General features: G+C 40.3%; 3 protein-coding genes and 2 pseudogenes across 3 annotated transcripts; 1 reads left to right on the top strand and 4 right to left on the bottom strand.

The window, feature by feature from the left end:
• Positions 1 to 1,864: 1,864 nt before the first annotated feature.
• LOC126582511 (pleiotropic drug resistance protein 3-like) lies at positions 1,865 to 11,664 on the bottom strand. The gene is made up of 7 exons (XM_050246654.1): positions 11,647 to 11,664; positions 11,112 to 11,402; positions 3,595 to 3,678; positions 3,351 to 3,484; positions 3,069 to 3,224; positions 2,374 to 2,629; positions 1,865 to 2,267 (listed from the first exon to the last, which is right to left on the bottom strand). Exons 1-7 carry the CDS (start codon positions 11,662 to 11,664, stop codon positions 2,001 to 2,003), a joined length of 1,206 nt encoding a protein of 401 aa, XP_050102611.1. The 3' UTR covers positions 1,865 to 2,000.
• Positions 3,721 to 8,734, bottom strand: LOC126583649 (uncharacterized). Its single transcript, XM_050248115.1, has 2 exons — positions 8,642 to 8,734; positions 3,721 to 4,305 (listed from the first exon to the last, which is right to left on the bottom strand). The coding sequence occupies exons 1-2, from the start codon at positions 8,732 to 8,734 to the stop codon at positions 3,754 to 3,756; spliced, it is 645 nt and encodes a 214-aa protein (XP_050104072.1). The 3' UTR covers positions 3,721 to 3,753.
• LOC126583648 (uncharacterized) lies at positions 9,259 to 11,065 on the bottom strand. Its single transcript, XM_050248113.1, has one exon. It carries the CDS (start codon positions 10,975 to 10,977, stop codon positions 10,060 to 10,062), a length of 918 nt encoding a protein of 305 aa, XP_050104070.1. The 5' UTR covers positions 10,978 to 11,065; the 3' UTR covers positions 9,259 to 10,059.
• A 785-nt stretch (positions 11,665 to 12,449) lies between the features above and the next one.
• On the top strand, positions 12,450 to 15,427 carry LOC126582512 (uncharacterized; annotated as a pseudogene).
• Positions 15,428 to 15,708: 281 nt separating this feature from the next.
• On the bottom strand, positions 15,709 to 16,736 carry LOC126582513 (uncharacterized; annotated as a pseudogene).
• Positions 16,737 to 16,747: the final 11 nt, after the last annotated feature.

A 16,747-nucleotide genomic window follows, 5' to 3' on the forward strand; every position in this document is an offset into this window, starting at 1 on the left:
ATATTAATTATGTTAATGCACAAAATTGGATTGACTTTGGAACAACGTAAAGTGTCAAGGTGTGACATTCGCAAGATTGCTTTGGTCACTGAGTGTAGGCACTATGTAAGAGAAAGAGATAGGAAAGCGAACACTAGTTGTACGTGATACACCCTAAGTTGGGCAACGTCCACAAGGGTAGAAGAGTTCCTTATTAATGATGTACAGTTTACATGATACAAAGGTTCTATAATCATCATTAGTGTTATAATAATGAATTAAGTAAAATAATGTTATTAGGGGATGAATTGTAGGAAAATGATCTCCTTTTATCGTAGAGGAAAGTTTACTGCTTTCGTTTGTGGTCGATGCAGGACTCAATGATCTTTATTCGGGTGTCCATATGTGTCACGTTGATTGTAGATGAACTCATGTGCTTCGGCAAGGATGCCTCAACATGAAGTCTTTAGTAACTCTTCAAAAGTATAAGATTGACAGGTACTCGATAGTTTCAGGGTTGATGAAGTATGGTACAAACAAATTAGTTCCAACACAAATAATTTCAAACACGTTTTTAAGCTTGTAGCTTACACATAGTTCGTGTAAGGTCAATTGTATCACATTTACAAATCGTTCTCATCCAAACACATTCGTCAAGTTCTGTTGATTTCTTGAACGAAACCAGTTAAATTTACCCTGGCCTGTGCCATAAACTCGAGCTGGCCTGTTGTACAAAAGATTCATGGAAGTTTATAGATGCCCTGAAATTGGAATAATCTGCAGAAGTTAGCGGTTGACTTTAGTCGACAATCTCAAACTTATAAGCAAAGAACGCGGCAAGTTGACTATTTGAACGAACTCATCAACCATATGTCAATATGCCTTAAAAGGAAAAAAAACAAAACAAAACCAAACCAAACCAAATCATAAGTGCATTTTGTTTTATTACGTCCGTCATTTCTCTCGCCCGAAAACAGACCGAAAAAGGTGGATTGGAAGGATGAGGTGGGAGGTGTGGCCTTCAATAGGTGGAAGACAGTCTTGCAAAAGTACACTTCAGTGGTTGGAAGACAGATCTAAAACGCGTTTTAATGGATACCCATTAACAACATAATAAATTGATTTGTCATCTCTAACTTAAAAAGTATACTTCAGTAGGTGGAAGACAGTCATGCAAAAGTCAAAAGAGTTTATTTAGACACAGAAAGGACTAATGAGGCAAATAAATTCGATTAATATATGACAACGTTGGCTTTGTTGAGTACTATATCTAGGAAAGGAAAGGGATTATCTTCGGATTCCTTCCATCAAATCCATCCAATCAAGGGATTCGGGTCCTTGAAATTTGATATAACGGCTAAAGTTATTATAGGGATCCTTGTTTTTAGCTGTTGGATCAAATTTCAATGCCCCGGATCCCCTGATTGATTGGGTGGATTTGGTGGAAGATCCCTAAAAATATAAGAATAAATAAATATAGACATACAAAATGACCTGCTAATCACCTTACGGCTGATACATATAAGCCCAAAAAAGATAGGAACTGGTCATAAACATGGGCAACAAGCTCCATATCGACCGATCATCAAATACAATATCATTATTAATTGTTGTGAGATTGCGAAAAAGTATATGTTAATGTGTTGATGTCGTATAAATGGAGCGTATGGGACCAAAATAGTCAAGTAAATTCCTATTGCTGAACTATCTCGTTTTAAATAAACATATCATTAATAATGTGCCAAATTTTTATTAGCGAGGAAAAAACTACACAAGAGAATAAAGAAATTACTACAAACACTTGGACAAACACTGAAATGAAGATTGTGAGACAGTAAAGCAAAAAATAAGGTACTAGTAAGGAATTTCAGACAGAGAAGTTCTTGTACACAGAGAATCACTAATCTTGATGAGGCCAAGCAGCTGGGATCCCATTCCTTCAACACTGACTTTAGTTGAAATGGGTACAGTATATGGATGCATTGCAACTTCAGTAGGTTGGAAGACGTTATTAATTATAATTACCTCCTCTGAAAGTATAATTTTTCCGTTGCACCTGCAAAAGCTAATGCAAAGACTAGTGGAAATGCAAAAAGAACAGCTGCTACGACTCCTAGATCGTTGTAGTTATACCCGTAAATACTTTCTAAGAAAGCGCCGATTGCCTTTTGCTCTCCACGTACTACTATTTCCTTCTCCAGATCGCCGTACTGTGAAGTGAGAAAACCTTTTAAGGACCAGGCTAGAGGGCAAATCCAGTAACCCCAAATCCACCATACAGGAATTTTCTGCAAGAGGAAAGAAAGTCAAAGTTAAGTGTTTTTTAGGGTTTCCGTATCCACTAGTATGCAAAATTGTTTCTTGTTCAGCAAGTAAAGATAAGAGTTTGATTACTGGTCCAGGTATGAGGAATCCTGAGAACAAATTGATCATAGTGTAGCAGAAACTTGCCAATACTGAAGCCACTTGAAAAGTTGGGGTCAAAGAAACAAGCAGCATACCGAAGAAGTTGAAGCAGAGCAATGTACAAAACATAGTATAGAAATACCAAAATGCTTTGTAGAGTGACCAGTGGAAATTTATAGCCAGATATGTAATCGTCGAAAATAAAGCTGGTTGTAGCGTTATATATAGAATTTCTACGATCACCTGAAAAATATAGGAGTTTTAGTAAAATTATCCAACTTTGGAATTGCTAAAATATGGTCTAGGAATGATTTTGGAATAGGATCACCTGTGAAAACGAATATGCCCATGAAGAGTACATTCCAGCAAACCTTTCTCGGTATACAATACTGCGCTCAGTAGCTACGAATGGCAAAACGGAGGAACAGTTGCCGACTCCCATGCATTGAAGTAAAAACGAACATTGCTCCTAGAATGTTGAAGAAATCTTGTTCACCATCTCTTCAGAACAAAGAAAAAAAGGCGTTTTAGATGGTAGGTATATTAATAAATTGTTAAAATATGACTTCATAGAACCCATAAGACTTGGTTTTCATAGTTGATGGACTTACATTTTCTGTCCCTTCTGCCAAAGAAGTGCTCCAAATAACAAAGAACATGCTGCAGTAAAAATCAATCTCCCCAGGTTGTATCTCGGACTTCTCCAGTAGGTGAGATGCCGCTTCCATAAGCCTGCTTTGAATTGCTCCCACCCACTTTGTGGAAAGCGAGTAGAGAAATGTAGTTCCTCTGAGCCTTGTTCTGGAATTTGGAGATCTCTAACTAGTTGGTTGTTCCTCCTGAATAGCACAAAAAATAATGGGTTTGATTCAGTAAGATGATTCAACAATATAATGGATTTTTTTAATATGGAAGTGTTTTGAGTAAAGCTCATATGTTGGATATGATAATGTAGTAATGCTCACTGGCATAGGTGTGAGTCTTTGTAGAGATGAGCAAAATCTATGGCAAGTTGAGCTTCTGCAGAAGAACTGGTGACCTCTAACATCCAAGTTGCTGGGTTGTAATTCTCTTTGATTTTTGGAGCACCAGGAATAGCCTGTAACATCAAGCGAGAGAAAATTGAGAGTTTACATAATTGAACTGTGTATCAGTCAATCAGATATGAAAACCAAGGAAAAGAGTGTTCATGTCATCAAATAACTTTACCTCAAAGTATTCGATAAGCTTACTTGAATTTCGGCCCAGCTCCCCGTTGTATATTACTTGTCCTCCTCTTTTCATCAGAATAAGCTGTACAAAGATTAACCTGATATGTTATTTCCTATTTATGTACTACAACAACAACAACAACAAAGCCTTTTCCCACTAAGTGGGGTCGGCTATATGAATCCTAGAACGCCATTGCACTCGGTTTTGTGTCATGTCCTCCGTTAGATCCAAGTACTCTAAGTCTTTTCTTAGGGTCTCTTCCAAAGTTTTCCTAGGTCTTCCTCTACCCCTTTGGCCCTGAACCTCTGTCCTGTGGTCACATCTTCGAACCGGAGCGTCAGTAGGCCTTCTTTGCACATGTCCAAACCACCGTAACCGATTTTCTCTCATCTTTCCGTCAATTTCGGCTACTCCTACTTTACCTCGGATATCCTCATTCCTAATCTTATCCTTTCTCATGTGCCCACACATCCAACGAAGCATCCTCATCTCCACTACACCTACGTGTTGATGCTTCACCGCCCAACATTCTATGCCATACAGCATTGCCGGCCTTATTGCCGTCCTATAAAATTTTCCCTTGAGCTTCAGTGGCCTACGACGGTCACACAACACGCCGGATGCACTCTTCCACTTCATCCATCCAGCTTGTATTCTATGGGTGAGATCTCCATCAAAATCTCCGTTCTTTTGCAAGATAGATCCTAGGTAGCGAAAACGGTCGCTCTTTGGTATTTCCTGATCTCCGATCCTCACCCCTAACTCATTTTGGCCTCCGTTTGCACTGAACTTGCACTCCATATATTCTGTCTTTGATCGGCTTAGGCGAGGACCTTTAGATTCCAACACTTCTCTCCAAAGGTTAAGCTTCGTGTTTACCCCTTCCTGCGTTTCATCTATCAACACTATATCGTTTGCGAAAAGCATACACCAAAGAATATCATCTTAAATATTAAGTTTGTGATCCTCGCTAGATTGCTCCGGTCATTAGTGTGGATAAGTATGTAAATGGATAGAGACAGGAAGCAAACACAAGATGTACGTGGTTTACCCAGATTGGCTACGTCCACGGAGTAAAGGAGTTCTCATTAATTGTGAAGGGTTTACACAATATATAGGTTCAAGCTCTCCTTTAGTGAGTACAAGTGAATGATTTAGTACAAATGACATTAGGAAATATTGTGGAAGAATGATCTCGTAATCACGAAACTTTTAAGTACCGAAGTGTGGTATCGTCTTCACTTGCCTTATCTGTCTCATAGGTAGATGTGGCATCTTCTTTGGAAGTACTCTTCCTCCCTCCAGGGGTGGTATCTTTAACTGGTGGAAATGCACAAGGTAATGTATCAATTTCACTTAACGCTTACTTGTAGTTTCAGGCTTGGTCAAGCGCGATACAAACCATGTAGTATGAGTCCCCCAAGTCGGCGAGCTAGGGGATCTGCTGAAAGAGGTGACAGACAAGGTAAGCAATCAGAGCTCCAAGCAATCAGTCCCAGATCAGAAGTTTGATTTCGAGTTTCGGCTGATTGTTATCCTTCTCCTTATCTTGCAGGTAGCATGAAGGATAAAGAGAAGAAAAGGAGAAAAGGTGATATGAGATACTTTTGCTTTTGAAGAAGTAACTTTCCACAGGCTTATTCTTGAACTGGGCTGGAGGGTTTTCTTGTTTCCGCCAGAGTATAAGGCCGACTGAAGAATTTGAGGGTCAAAACAAGTCCATCAAATCTAGAGTACGTTCGACCCTGCTGATATGGGATACTTTTGCTGTTGACAAAGTAGTGGATGTATCGGCACGTGTTCTATTGCGCTTGTCTCCACATGCTTCCTTGTATCCTTCTCACTTGCCCTATTTATTCCTCAGGCAGATGTGGTATCTTCTCGGGAAGCATAAGATGTTGAAGATGAGTACTCGAGAGCAATAGGGTTCCAGGCAGTCAGTTCCGGACTGGAAGCTTGATTCCAAGTACTGACTGATTGCGCTCTTTCTCCTTGTCTTGCAGGTAAGAACAAGGCCAAAGGAAAAGACAGGGAAAAAGCATGATATGGGATACTCTTGCTTTTAACCCTGATGATATGAGATATTCTTGCTCTAATGTAGCTTGTTTGCAGAGGTATTCTCGGGGGGAAAGAAAGCTGAGTATTTCGAGAGGCTTCGTTGGGAGTGCCCTCTCAGATATGAGGAAGGGTTGAGCATTTTTGCAGGTCTGCCTGTCCGTTGAGGATGGAGGTCGACATATATAGGAGTCTCCCTAACAAGGAGTAATACTATTCTTTTACCCTGTTTGGTCATAGCACGGTAGTGGGAGCTGCCAGTTTCACATGTTTTAACTCTGTCAAAGCACTTTGAAAAAGTGGGCTGTGGTATCTGGAAAGCTGATGTTACGTGTGAAGATTACAGACAAGCTTTATCCAAGGAGATCTGGCTCTCGAAGTTGGGAAAATGGTGTGAGGATTACAGACAAGCTTTATCTAAGGGGCTCTCGAAGTTGAGAAAGCGGTGCCTCTTAGGTTTTCGAACAAGCAATCCTGTCTGGGATCTATCTCTCGAGATTCGGAGAACGGTGCCTCTTCGATTTTTGAGAAAGCAATCCTGCTAGGAGTCTGGCTCTCGAGATTCGGAGAGCGGTGTCTCGTCGCTTTTTAAGAAAGTAATCATGTTGGGAGTCTGGCTCTCGAGATTCGGAGGACGGTGCCTCTTCGATCTTGAAGCAAGCAATCTTGTTGGGAGTGTTTTCTCGAATGTGAGTAAAGGTTAGGCCTGTTTGCTAGTCTACCTTGCCACGGAGCACAGAGGTTGACCCACAAGGACTTTCCAATTATCCAGTAATGGTCATGTTCCTTTACCCTTGTGGGTAATAATATGGTAACTAGACCTTCAAAATTTATGTGTCTAAACTTTGTTAGTACTGTTTATTTGCTATTCTTTTACCCTTCTTGGTCATAGCGATGTAATGGGAACTGTAAGCTTCACGTGTCTAAACTTTGTCAGAGATTTTTGGCAAAGTTATCTGTGGTACCCGTGAGCTGATGTTGCGTGTGGAAAGTGAATGATTGAACAGTAACATTCACGTGCTTTCTACTTCACTAGAAATCTTCGACAGAATGCCCGTAATTTCTGCAAAGTTGAGTGTGCATGTGACAGGTGCTGACAAGGCTGAAAAAGCAGGTGCCTCTTCGATTTCTGAGATCGGCCCTCGTGGTCTCTGAGCAGCCCAGCTTTTGAGAAAGCAAGCGCCTCTTCGATTTCTGCGATCAACCTTCGTGGTCTTTGAGCAGCCCAGCTTTTGAGAAAGCAAACGCCTCTTTGATTCTTAAGATCGGCCATCGTGGTCTCTGAGCAACCCAGTTTTTGAGAAAGCAAACGCCTTTTCGATTTCTGAGCAGGCGCCTCTTCGATTTCTGAAGCTCCATCGAGTGCGGATTTTTATAGAGGCTGGTATTAAATTCCAAAGCACACTTGAATCTCCACCAATAGAAGCTTCCTTCTTGCATTTCTAAGATCTTGATTTGTCCGACCTCTTTTCTCTTCAACACCTTTGAAAATGTCTGACCCCTCCGACCGTCGTTTTGACTTGAACCTTGTTGAAGAGGCAGCCACGCATTCTCCAGACAACATATGGCGCCCATCCTTCTTATCCCCTACTGGTCCTTTTACCGTTGGGGATTCCGTGATGAAGAATGATATGACCGCTGCGGTGGTGGCCAGGAACCTTCTCACTCCCAAAGATAATAGACTATTTTCCAAACGGTCTGATGAGTTGGCTGTTAAGGATTCTCTGGCTCTCAGTGTTCAGTGTGCAGGTTCTGTGTCTAATATGGCCCAACGCCTATTTGCTCGAACCCGCCAAGTTGAATCATTGGCGGCTGAAGTGATGAGTCTCAAACAGGAGATTAGAGGGCTCAAGCATGAGAATAAACAGTTGCACCGGCTCGCTCATGACTATGCTACAAACATGAAGAGGAAGCTTGACTAGATGAAGGAATCTGATGGTCAGATTTTACATGATCATCAGAGGTTTGTGGGTTTGTTCCAAAGGCATTTATTGCCTTCGTCTTCTGGGGCTGTACCGCGTAATGAAGCTCCAAATGATCAACCTCCGATGCCTCCTCCTTCTAGGGTGTTGTCCAGTACTGAGGCTCCGAATGATCCCCCTCCGGTGCCTTCTCTTTCTGAGGCTCTGCCGACTGCTGAGACTTCTCCTAAGCAACCTTTGTGAAGGCTCCCTCTTGTTTGTTTATTTGACTCATGTATATGTACATATTTTTAACTTATTGGAGATATCAATAAATAAGCTTTGTTTCATTTCAACGTATTGTGTTAAATACACCAAAGTCTTCTTCACTAAGTTCTTTGAATTTTTCTTTTGTTGAAGCTTGTATGTTGAAGCTTTGTGAGTGGAGCATGTAGGTTGAGGTAGTGTTCCCTTAATTTCCCGAGTGGGGAAAACTTCTCGATTGGAGACTTGAAAAATCCAAGTCACTGAGTCGGGTCGGCTATATGAATCTTAGAACGCCATTGTGCTCGATCCTGTGTCATGTCATCCGTTAGATCCAAGTACTCTAAGTCTTTTCTTAGAGTTTTTTCCAAAGTTTTCCTAGGTCTTCCTCTACCTCTTCGGCCCTGAACCTCTGTCCCGTAGTCGCATCTTCTAACCGGAGCGTCAGTAGGCCTTCTTTGCACATGTCCAAACCACCGTAACCGATTTTCTCTCAGTTTTCCTTCAATTTCGGCTACTCCTACTTTACCTCGGATATCCTCATTCCTAATCTTATCATTTCTCGTGTGCCCACACATCCAACGAAGCATCCTCATCTCCGCTACACCCATTTTGTGTACGTGTTGGTGCTTCACCGCCCAACATTCTGTGCCATACAGCATTACCGGCCTTATTGTCGTCCTATAAAATTTTCCCTTAAGCTTCAGTGGCATACGACGATCACACAACACGCCGGATGCACTCTTCCACTTCATCCATCCAGCTTGTATTATATGGTTGAGATCTCCATCTAATTCTCCGTTCTTTTGCAAGATAAATCATAGGTAGCGAAAACGATCGCTCTTTGGTATTTCCTGATCTCCGATCCTCACCCCTAACTCATTTTGGCCTCCATTTGCACTGAACTTGCACTCCATATATTCTGTCTTTGATCGGCTTAGGCGAAGACCTTTAGATTCCAACACTTTATCCAAAGGTTAAGCTTCGCATTTACCCCTTCCTGAGTTTCATCTATCAACACTATATCGTCTGCGAAAAGCATACACCAAGGAATATCATCTTGAATATGTCCTGTTAACTCATCCATTACCAACGCAAAAAGGTAAGGACTTAAGGATGAGCCTTGATGTAATCCTACAGTTATGGGGAAGCTTTCGGTTTGTCCTTCATGAGTTCTTACGGCAGTCTTTGCTCCTTCATACATATCCTTTATAGCTTGGATATATGCTACTCGTACTCCTTTCTTCTCTAAAATCCTCCAAAGAATGTCTCTTGGGACCCTATCATACGCTTTTTCCAAATCTATAAAGACCATGTGTAAATCCTTTTTCCCATCTCTATATCTTTCCATCAATCTTCGTAAGAGATAGATTGCCTCCATGGTTGAGCGCCCTGGCATGAACCTGAATTAATTGTCCGAAACCCGTGTCTCTTGCCTCAATCTATGCTTAATGACTCTCTCCCAGAGTTTCATTGTATGACTCATTAGCTTAATACCCCTATAGTTCATGCAATTTTGTACGTCGCCCTTATTCTTGTAAATAGGCACCAAGGTGCTCTTTCGCCACTCGTTTGGCATCTTCTTCGTTTTCAAAATCCTATTGAAAAGGTCAGTGAGTCATGCTATACCTGTCTCTCCCAAGGCTTTCCACACTTCAATCGGTATATCGTCTGGGCCCACTGCTTTTCTATGCTTCATCTTCTTCAAAGCTACAACCACTTCTTCCTTCCTGATTCGACGATAAAAGGAGTAGTTTCTACACTCTTCTGAGTTACTCAACTCCCCTAAAGGAGTACTCCTTTCATGTCCTTCATTGAAAAGATTATGAAAATAACCTCTCCATCTGTCTTTGACCGTGTTCTCTGTAGCAAGAACCTTTCCATCCTCATCCTTGATGCACCTCACTTGGTTTAGGTCCATTGTCTTCTTTTCCCTTGCTCTAGCTAGTTTATAGATATCCAACTCTCCTTCTTTGGTATCTAGTCGCTTATACATATCGTCATAAGCCGCTAACTTAGCTTCTCTCACAGCTTTCTTCGCCTCTTGCTTCGCTCTTCTATACCTTTCACCATTTTCATCGGTCCTATCCTTGTATAAGGCTTTACAACATTCCTTCTTAGCCTTCACCTTTGTTTGTACCTCCTCATTCCACCACCAAGATTCCTTTTGGTGTGGAGCAAAGCCCTTGGACTCTCCTAATACCTCTTTTGCTACTTTTCGGATACAGCTAGCCATGGAATCTCACATTTGGCTAGCTTCCCCCTCTCTATCCCACACACACTGGGTGATTACTTGCTCTTTGAAAATGACTTGTTTTTCTCCTTTTAGATTCCACCATCTAGTCTTTGGGCACTTCCAAGTCTTGTTCTTTTTTCTCACTCTTTTGATATGTACATCCATCACCAACAAGCGATGTTGATTAGCCAAGCTCTCCCCCGGTATAACTTTGCAATCCTTACAAGTTATACGATCCCCTTTCCTCATTAGAAGAAAATCTATTTGTGTTTTTGACGACCCACTCTTGTAGGTGATCACATGTTCTTCTCTCTTCTTAAAGAAGGTGTTGGCTAAAAAGAGATCATATGTCATTGCAAAATCCAAGATAGCTTCCCCATCCTCATTTCTCTCCCCAAAACCATAGCCACCATGAAAACCTCCATAGTTGCCTGTCTCCCTGCCCACGTGTCCATTTAAATCTCCTCCTATAAATAACTTCTCTGTCTGAGCAATTCCTTGCACCAAGTCTCCAAGGTCTTCCCAAAATTTCTCCTTCGAACTCGTATCCAACCCTACTTGAGGTTCGTACGCACTAATCACATTGATGAGTTCTTGTCCTATTACAATCTTGATTGCCATGATTCTATCTCCTACCCTTTTGACATCTACAACATCTTGTGTCAAGGTCTTGTCCACAATGATGCCAACACCGTTTCTCGTTCTATTTGTGCCCGAATACCAAAGCTTAAACCCTGAGTTTTCTAGATCATTTGCCTTAAGACCAACCCACTTAATTTCTTGTAGGCACATAATATTTATCCTTCTCCTCACCATAACTTCCACTACTTCCATAGATTTTCCCGTTAAGGTTCCTATATTCCACGTTCCTAAACGCATTCTACTCTCTTGAACTCTACCCTTCTGTCCTAGCTTCTTCACCATCTCCCGTCTAATAGGATCAAAGTACTTCTTTTGTGTGGCCTGTGTAAAGTTGATAGGAGCATATGCTCCCAAACAACTTTGAGTGGAGTCGTTCGAAAAGAAGTTTCATGTATAGAATCTCACTAGTCAATCACCTCGTCGAATGCTTCAAAGATATCAATACTTGGCTGGTGAATAGTGCATATAACTGTCCTCCTTGTGCTAACAATATTTTTCACAACTCTCATGACTATAGCAGCTGCTCTAGCATCTAAACCTGAGGTTGGTTCGTCCATAAATATTATGGATGGATTTGAAACAAGCTCTACCGCTATTGTAAGTCCTTTTCGTTGCTCTGTCGATATCCCACTACCACCAGGCGTGCCAACTAATTCGTCTTTGATTTCGTCGAGCTCTATCATTTGAAGAACTTCTTTCACAAATTGCTGACAAATAGATGGATCAATTCAAATCACCTTGAAATCTTATAGAATCATAGAAGCCAAACAGCCACATGATCCCCACAACCACACTATCTTGTTGTGTTGTCCATGTGATCCCGTTGTGTTGTTCACGTGTGGGGGACTGTTGAGAATGAGTCTCATATTGATGAGAGGATGGACATTACATGAGCGTATAAGAGGTTGGACTATTTCCTATATTGCCAATTAATTTTATGGTGGAACCAACTTTCTTCACCCTTGCCATTATTTACATCTCTAGATTAGAAAAAGAATATTATTAGCTTGCTGCTAATTACATTACATTAAAGTTATTACTTTATTAGTTTTACTACAGTCAACGGGGCTGGACTAATTAAAATTCATTGTGGACCGGTGCTGCTAGCTCTATCAATTTTGTCACATTGATATTAGTTTATCACTTACGATTACCAACTGCACTGGTTTTATAGGTTCGTAAAACATAATATATTTTCTCAATGGAAAGAAAAAATAAGACTTTCTGCCATGATCATCAGTTGTGATCAACAAAGCAATTACTTAATTTCCTGCTTGACGCTTTGATCGAGACAAATGAGTTTAGCGTTCATTTTCATTGTAACAAGCAGCTTTTTTATTCTCTACATGTTGATACTAGACAAAATACATATTCGTCTAAATATTGTCCGACATGTTTTAGGCCATTAGTCTTTTGCTATCAAATGACCCACATGTTTTAGGTGATAGAATGTTGCTATCATGACATGAGAAGCTAAAGTAAAAAATAAAAACGACATGAGAAGCTAAAATAAAAAAGTAAAATAAAAATCTCTTTAACTTTCTCCCGTTTTGTTTTATTAGCATATGTCCAGCGTAAGAGCAAGAATATCATAATTTCACTCTATGCAAAACATTATCTTACAACAATGTTAATTTTAATTTCGAAGTCGAACCTCATTAGAAATTAGGTTATGAACTAACAAAAAATCCCTAAGCTAGAAAACTTGGAGGCTTGCAGATTCAAGTGAGGAAACTTCAACCAGAGGTTGCTACATGTTCGATGATGATTTCAAGGTATGGCAGTTGCCATGTGTTTTGATATTGATTCCGATCAATCTCTTTGCCTCTTTCTTTTTGCTCAGGATAGAATTCTTTAAGGATATTTATTACGTCTCAAATACAGTACAAAGGGTTGGGTTGAGTTATATAAATAGTTGGATTTAGCATCAAGAGCTATAAATTGCAATAATAACCAACCCTCTTCCAGCTACAATACACTCATTCAAGAATTTAGTTTACTCCATTATCCCATCAAAGAAAAAAAAAAAAAAGGTCCAGTATAAGTATTAGTTTATGGCTAAAGCTATGTGAGTTGCGCTCCTCATATATGAGACATGCTCTACATTCATAAGAAAGATGTGCCTCACATATAAGGCATTCTTAACTTATGAAAAAAACGTACTTCACATAGGCATGATTCACTCAAACACAAACATAAATTCTATATGAGATTGACTACAATACAATCACGTTTTTAATACAATCATCATGTTAACGGTCAAATTTGGTCTTATAATTTATATACATTCACACGAAACAACCAAACCTACAACTCAAAACATGGAAGCCATACAAATTGTCATTTCCTTATCAATAGTTACTCCGTTAGAAAAATTTAATAAGAGTTTCTTAGTAATTATAGTATCTTAAGCCTTCAATAGTAATATTCTAAATTGTGTGCGTGTGTGAATATTGGTAGCATGTAAGAGGTAACTAGTTAGTAAATTAATACGTTCATTTTTCGATGATCTAAACCAAATATTTTCAAGGTCATCACTCAAATAAGAAGTGATTAGTGTGGAGCAAAAAGTAATCCTAGAGCTAGCCCCTTTGATTGAGCAACAAAAAGAACCTCAGAATCACAAAGTTAAAAATCCTCAATCAGATATCGCAAATACGCCCATTTAGTAATCACAAATACTTATCGAAAACTAGACAACAACCTTCACTAAGTTATTGTGCTGCACTTTCGACATCATTGCCACTTCCCTCGCAAACCGTGCTTCTCTCTTGATAATCTGCTCTGGAAGAGATTTTTCAGTGTGACCGGTACATTGAATGGTACACCACGTGTCACTAAACAAATGGTGGGATATATGTGCTGAAAAATTAATAACTTAAAAAATAAAATTTCCCATAATTCCTATTAAAACACGTGGTGTACCACTTGTGTTCTCGTCACAACTAAAAAATTCTCATACTCTGGGGTTTCTCCTCTATGAACACTTTTTACAGCAACATTTTGATTCTTATATCTAGAACAAACCAAACGCAACAAACAAACAGATTAAGAACAGAACATCATCGTTGTAACTCGACACGAAAAACACATATTCGGCATCATAAACACCATAATTGCACAACACCAAATCAAGTTTTGATCTTTGATTAGTTCTGCAAAAACCCAACTCAATTTTGCATTTATATTTAACAAGATCTAAGGCATCATATTAAATTGCTAAACTTAAGAGACCAGAAATTCAGAATCTAAGACAAAACAAGCACAGACGTTGTACTTACTTTCCTTCGTACACTTTGGCATGCCTGCCTTCCCCAATCCTCGGACCAACAAAAAGATGTTTTGGATCGATCAGCCACTTTGTGAATGACAAACCATGGGCTTCCGGAGTGCAAGAGGCGTTGACTGGTTCCCATGTATTTGTATGTGCACATGGTAGTTGAGATAATAGATGTGGTGTTTGTGGACCTGTCCTCATGGATAAGTTCAAAGAGGAGCCTGAGCTGCGATGATTGACGAATCAGGTATTTGTTACTGCTTGCTCTCACATTGGAGGCCACAAATATGCTGGAAACTTGATTATCTACAGCCCAGGTTCAGATGGAAGCATAACAGGCCATTGGTAATATCTGGATCATAATAATTTAAAATTTATCGTATTGAATTAGATGAAGGAGTGTGAATATTATGTATTATTCATTGCAGGTATGGCTATGTCACTCCTGACAATGTGCCGGAATTGCTTGATCAACATATTGGGAAAGGGAGATCATCGAACGACTTTGGAGGTTTGTGCGTTTTTTTGTTTTGCTTACCCCCTTCTGATGAAAATTTCCCTGGAACTGAAGCGTCTGTCATATTTTTGGATTGCTGATTATTTCTAGTGTTGTATGATAGATTATTGATATAGAGTTGCATTAACATCGAGAAACCAAATCAAACAACTAGTGTGAGCCAAATCAAACAACCTTTTTATATTGATAAACCAAACCAGAGGTGGTTTGGGGAACGGGGGATGGGGTCAAGTAGGCACTTTACAGAGATGGAGAAAGCGAAGCAGATCTAGTGAATTGGATATAACGTCATTACCCTGTATATGTTTCTGATTTGTAATGTTCTTCTGATTAATTGTTGTCAAATTGTGTATTAAGCATGATCATAACTGTTCTTACTCAGTTGCTATTGACGAAACTTAGAGTTGAATCTTTAAATAACTGAACACGAAATTCAATTTCATTCCTTACAGGGGCCGAATGGGAGTATCTTATGATGAAGCTGAAAAAATTAATGACCTGAAGCTTCCAAATGGAGGAGAAAGTAAGAAAATCAAGGAGAAGCCCCAAGAAAATGGCAATCAGATTCAGAAAAATGAGAACTTTTCAGGCTGTTGCCAGGGTGCTATAGTAATGGATTTACATGCTGCAAAGAAGTAAGTTTGGGGCAGAACGGTGGAAGTGAGGAAAAGAAGCTGAAAGAAACCAGAGAGTCGTGTGCCAGAAAGGATGCCTTAGGGAAGCTGCCAAGCTTGATTGGGAACTGGGAGCAAAGTGATGTTCTCGCAGCTGCTGCCATGGTTGGAGCAGTGGCAACAATGGCTGTGGCCTATAGCTTTAATAGAAGGTCAGGCTAAAACGTACTCTAATCCATGTCGGGTTCTGCCACGGGTGTCGAGGCCCTATATTTTTCTCTTTGTAGAAAGATGTTATAACGTCAATTAAATAAGCTCTTATATATGAAAGGAGAATCTGGTAGCTACACTAAATGTTCATTTTTGGAGGGTGGGATGACTTCCCGAAGCTAAGCCATATACAGTTACAAAAATATTCACTATTCCTTTCCGTAGTTGATTGCGTACACGACTGATTTGTTGTTCCAATATACTGTTGAATGGTTTTATCTTGATAGTGGGATTTTTTATGAGACTACTTTGATGTGGTGTTGTCTAAGCTCTTGTTATTGTTTTTGATTTGCCTGCTGGACTCGTAGATAGCAAAGCTCAGAGTTTGGTCGAGATCATCGTCCACTGCTGATCTTTGATAACATCTCCTCCACCAGCCTCAATACCGTTGTACTCATCCCATCAACTTTTTCTCCCCCAGCATCAGTGTCCTGCATAATCTGCTCTATATCCTTATTCCTCGACTGCTTGTTTCTCGAACCGTAATTGGAACAGTCTTTCAAGAGAAACAGTAACTCCTGTGCCGTGGCCTTAGCCGTCCACGTCCCATCCATGCTCAGCTGAAGCAATCCGGGCATTGCTCCTCCTCTCAGTATCAGTCCTCTGTACTTCTCTCTGCAGCTGTGGCATATAAGCCGGAAGATACTGTGTGCTCCTTGCATTTCGTCGATCCCTCTTCAATTGTCTCAACAAGTGCCCAGATTATGTCGCACGTACCCGCAGTTTCCTTCAGCGCAGTCTTCGATGAAGAAACAATGTCGTCAAGTAGCGCAATTGCCTTCTCAACTAGTTGGCTTGATTTTTCCAACCCGTGAATTATTTGTAACAACTATAACACTACGCCCGAAGAGACGTAGTCTGATGGCAGGTTGAGAGGTTGTGTAGTGTGGCTATGCTGTCGAGTTTGGCTTGCACACCGATGCCTCCAGCATAATCTTGATCGAGAAATTCAACTATTAGTTGGATGCCTCCGTGTGATGCATTTTGTAGCTTGTTTCCCTTGCAAGACGATAGGATCAAAAAAGCTGCCATCGTGAGCTCGATCATCGCCTTGCTTTCACAGCTAAATTGATCCTTACTTTGTGCAAGTAAATTACTTATTTACGACATTGATCCTTTTGAAGTAAGCTACAAATGTCTCCTCTAGCTAAATTTAGTTAATTACTGTTCACAAGATAGATAGTCATTTAGTTGGCCGGTTGGAGTTTAATTTTCTGCATCTTTTGTTAAGATAGGTTGTTGGAGATGAGGTCTTTTCCCATTGATACTCTCTAGGCTGACTCCAACGAAGATTCTTCTGTCCACCAGCAGGGGCAGTTGGACCGACCTGCGCACCACCCTTAAAATACAATAAGGTCGTCATCTGGTCAGAGT

The sequence above is a fragment of the Malus sylvestris genome, chromosome 9 (genome assembly GCF_916048215.2).
Source record: "Malus sylvestris chromosome 9, drMalSylv7.2, whole genome shotgun sequence".
In the NCBI taxonomy this organism is placed as follows: Eukaryota; Viridiplantae; Streptophyta; class Magnoliopsida; order Rosales; family Rosaceae; genus Malus; species Malus sylvestris.

What these genes read in the sequence shown, in the direction of transcription:
- LOC126583648 (XM_050248113.1), bottom strand. Translation starts at nt 10,977, where the DNA reads ATGGTGAAGAAGCTAGGACAGAAGGGTAGAGTTCAAGAGAGTAGAATG.
- LOC126582511 (XM_050246654.1), bottom strand. An exon ending in TCTTTGAAGCATTCGACGAG is followed by an intron (nt 3,679 to 11,111) that starts GTGATTGACTAG and finishes ATCTTTGTACAG; the next exon opens with CTTATTCTGATGAAAAGAGG. An exon ending in AGCTTATCGAATACTTTGAG is followed by an intron (nt 3,485 to 3,594) that starts GTAAAGTTATTT and finishes TTGATGTTACAG; the next exon opens with GCTATTCCTGGTGCTCCAAA.
- LOC126583649 (XM_050248115.1), bottom strand. Translation starts at nt 8,734, where the DNA reads ATGGAGTGCAAGTTCAGTGCAAATGGAGGCCAAAATGAGTTAGGGGTG. An exon ending in AGAGCGATCGTTTTCGCTAC is followed by an intron (nt 4,306 to 8,641) that starts CTATGATTTATC and finishes CGTTTTCGCTAC; the next exon opens with CTAGGATCTATCTTGCAAAA.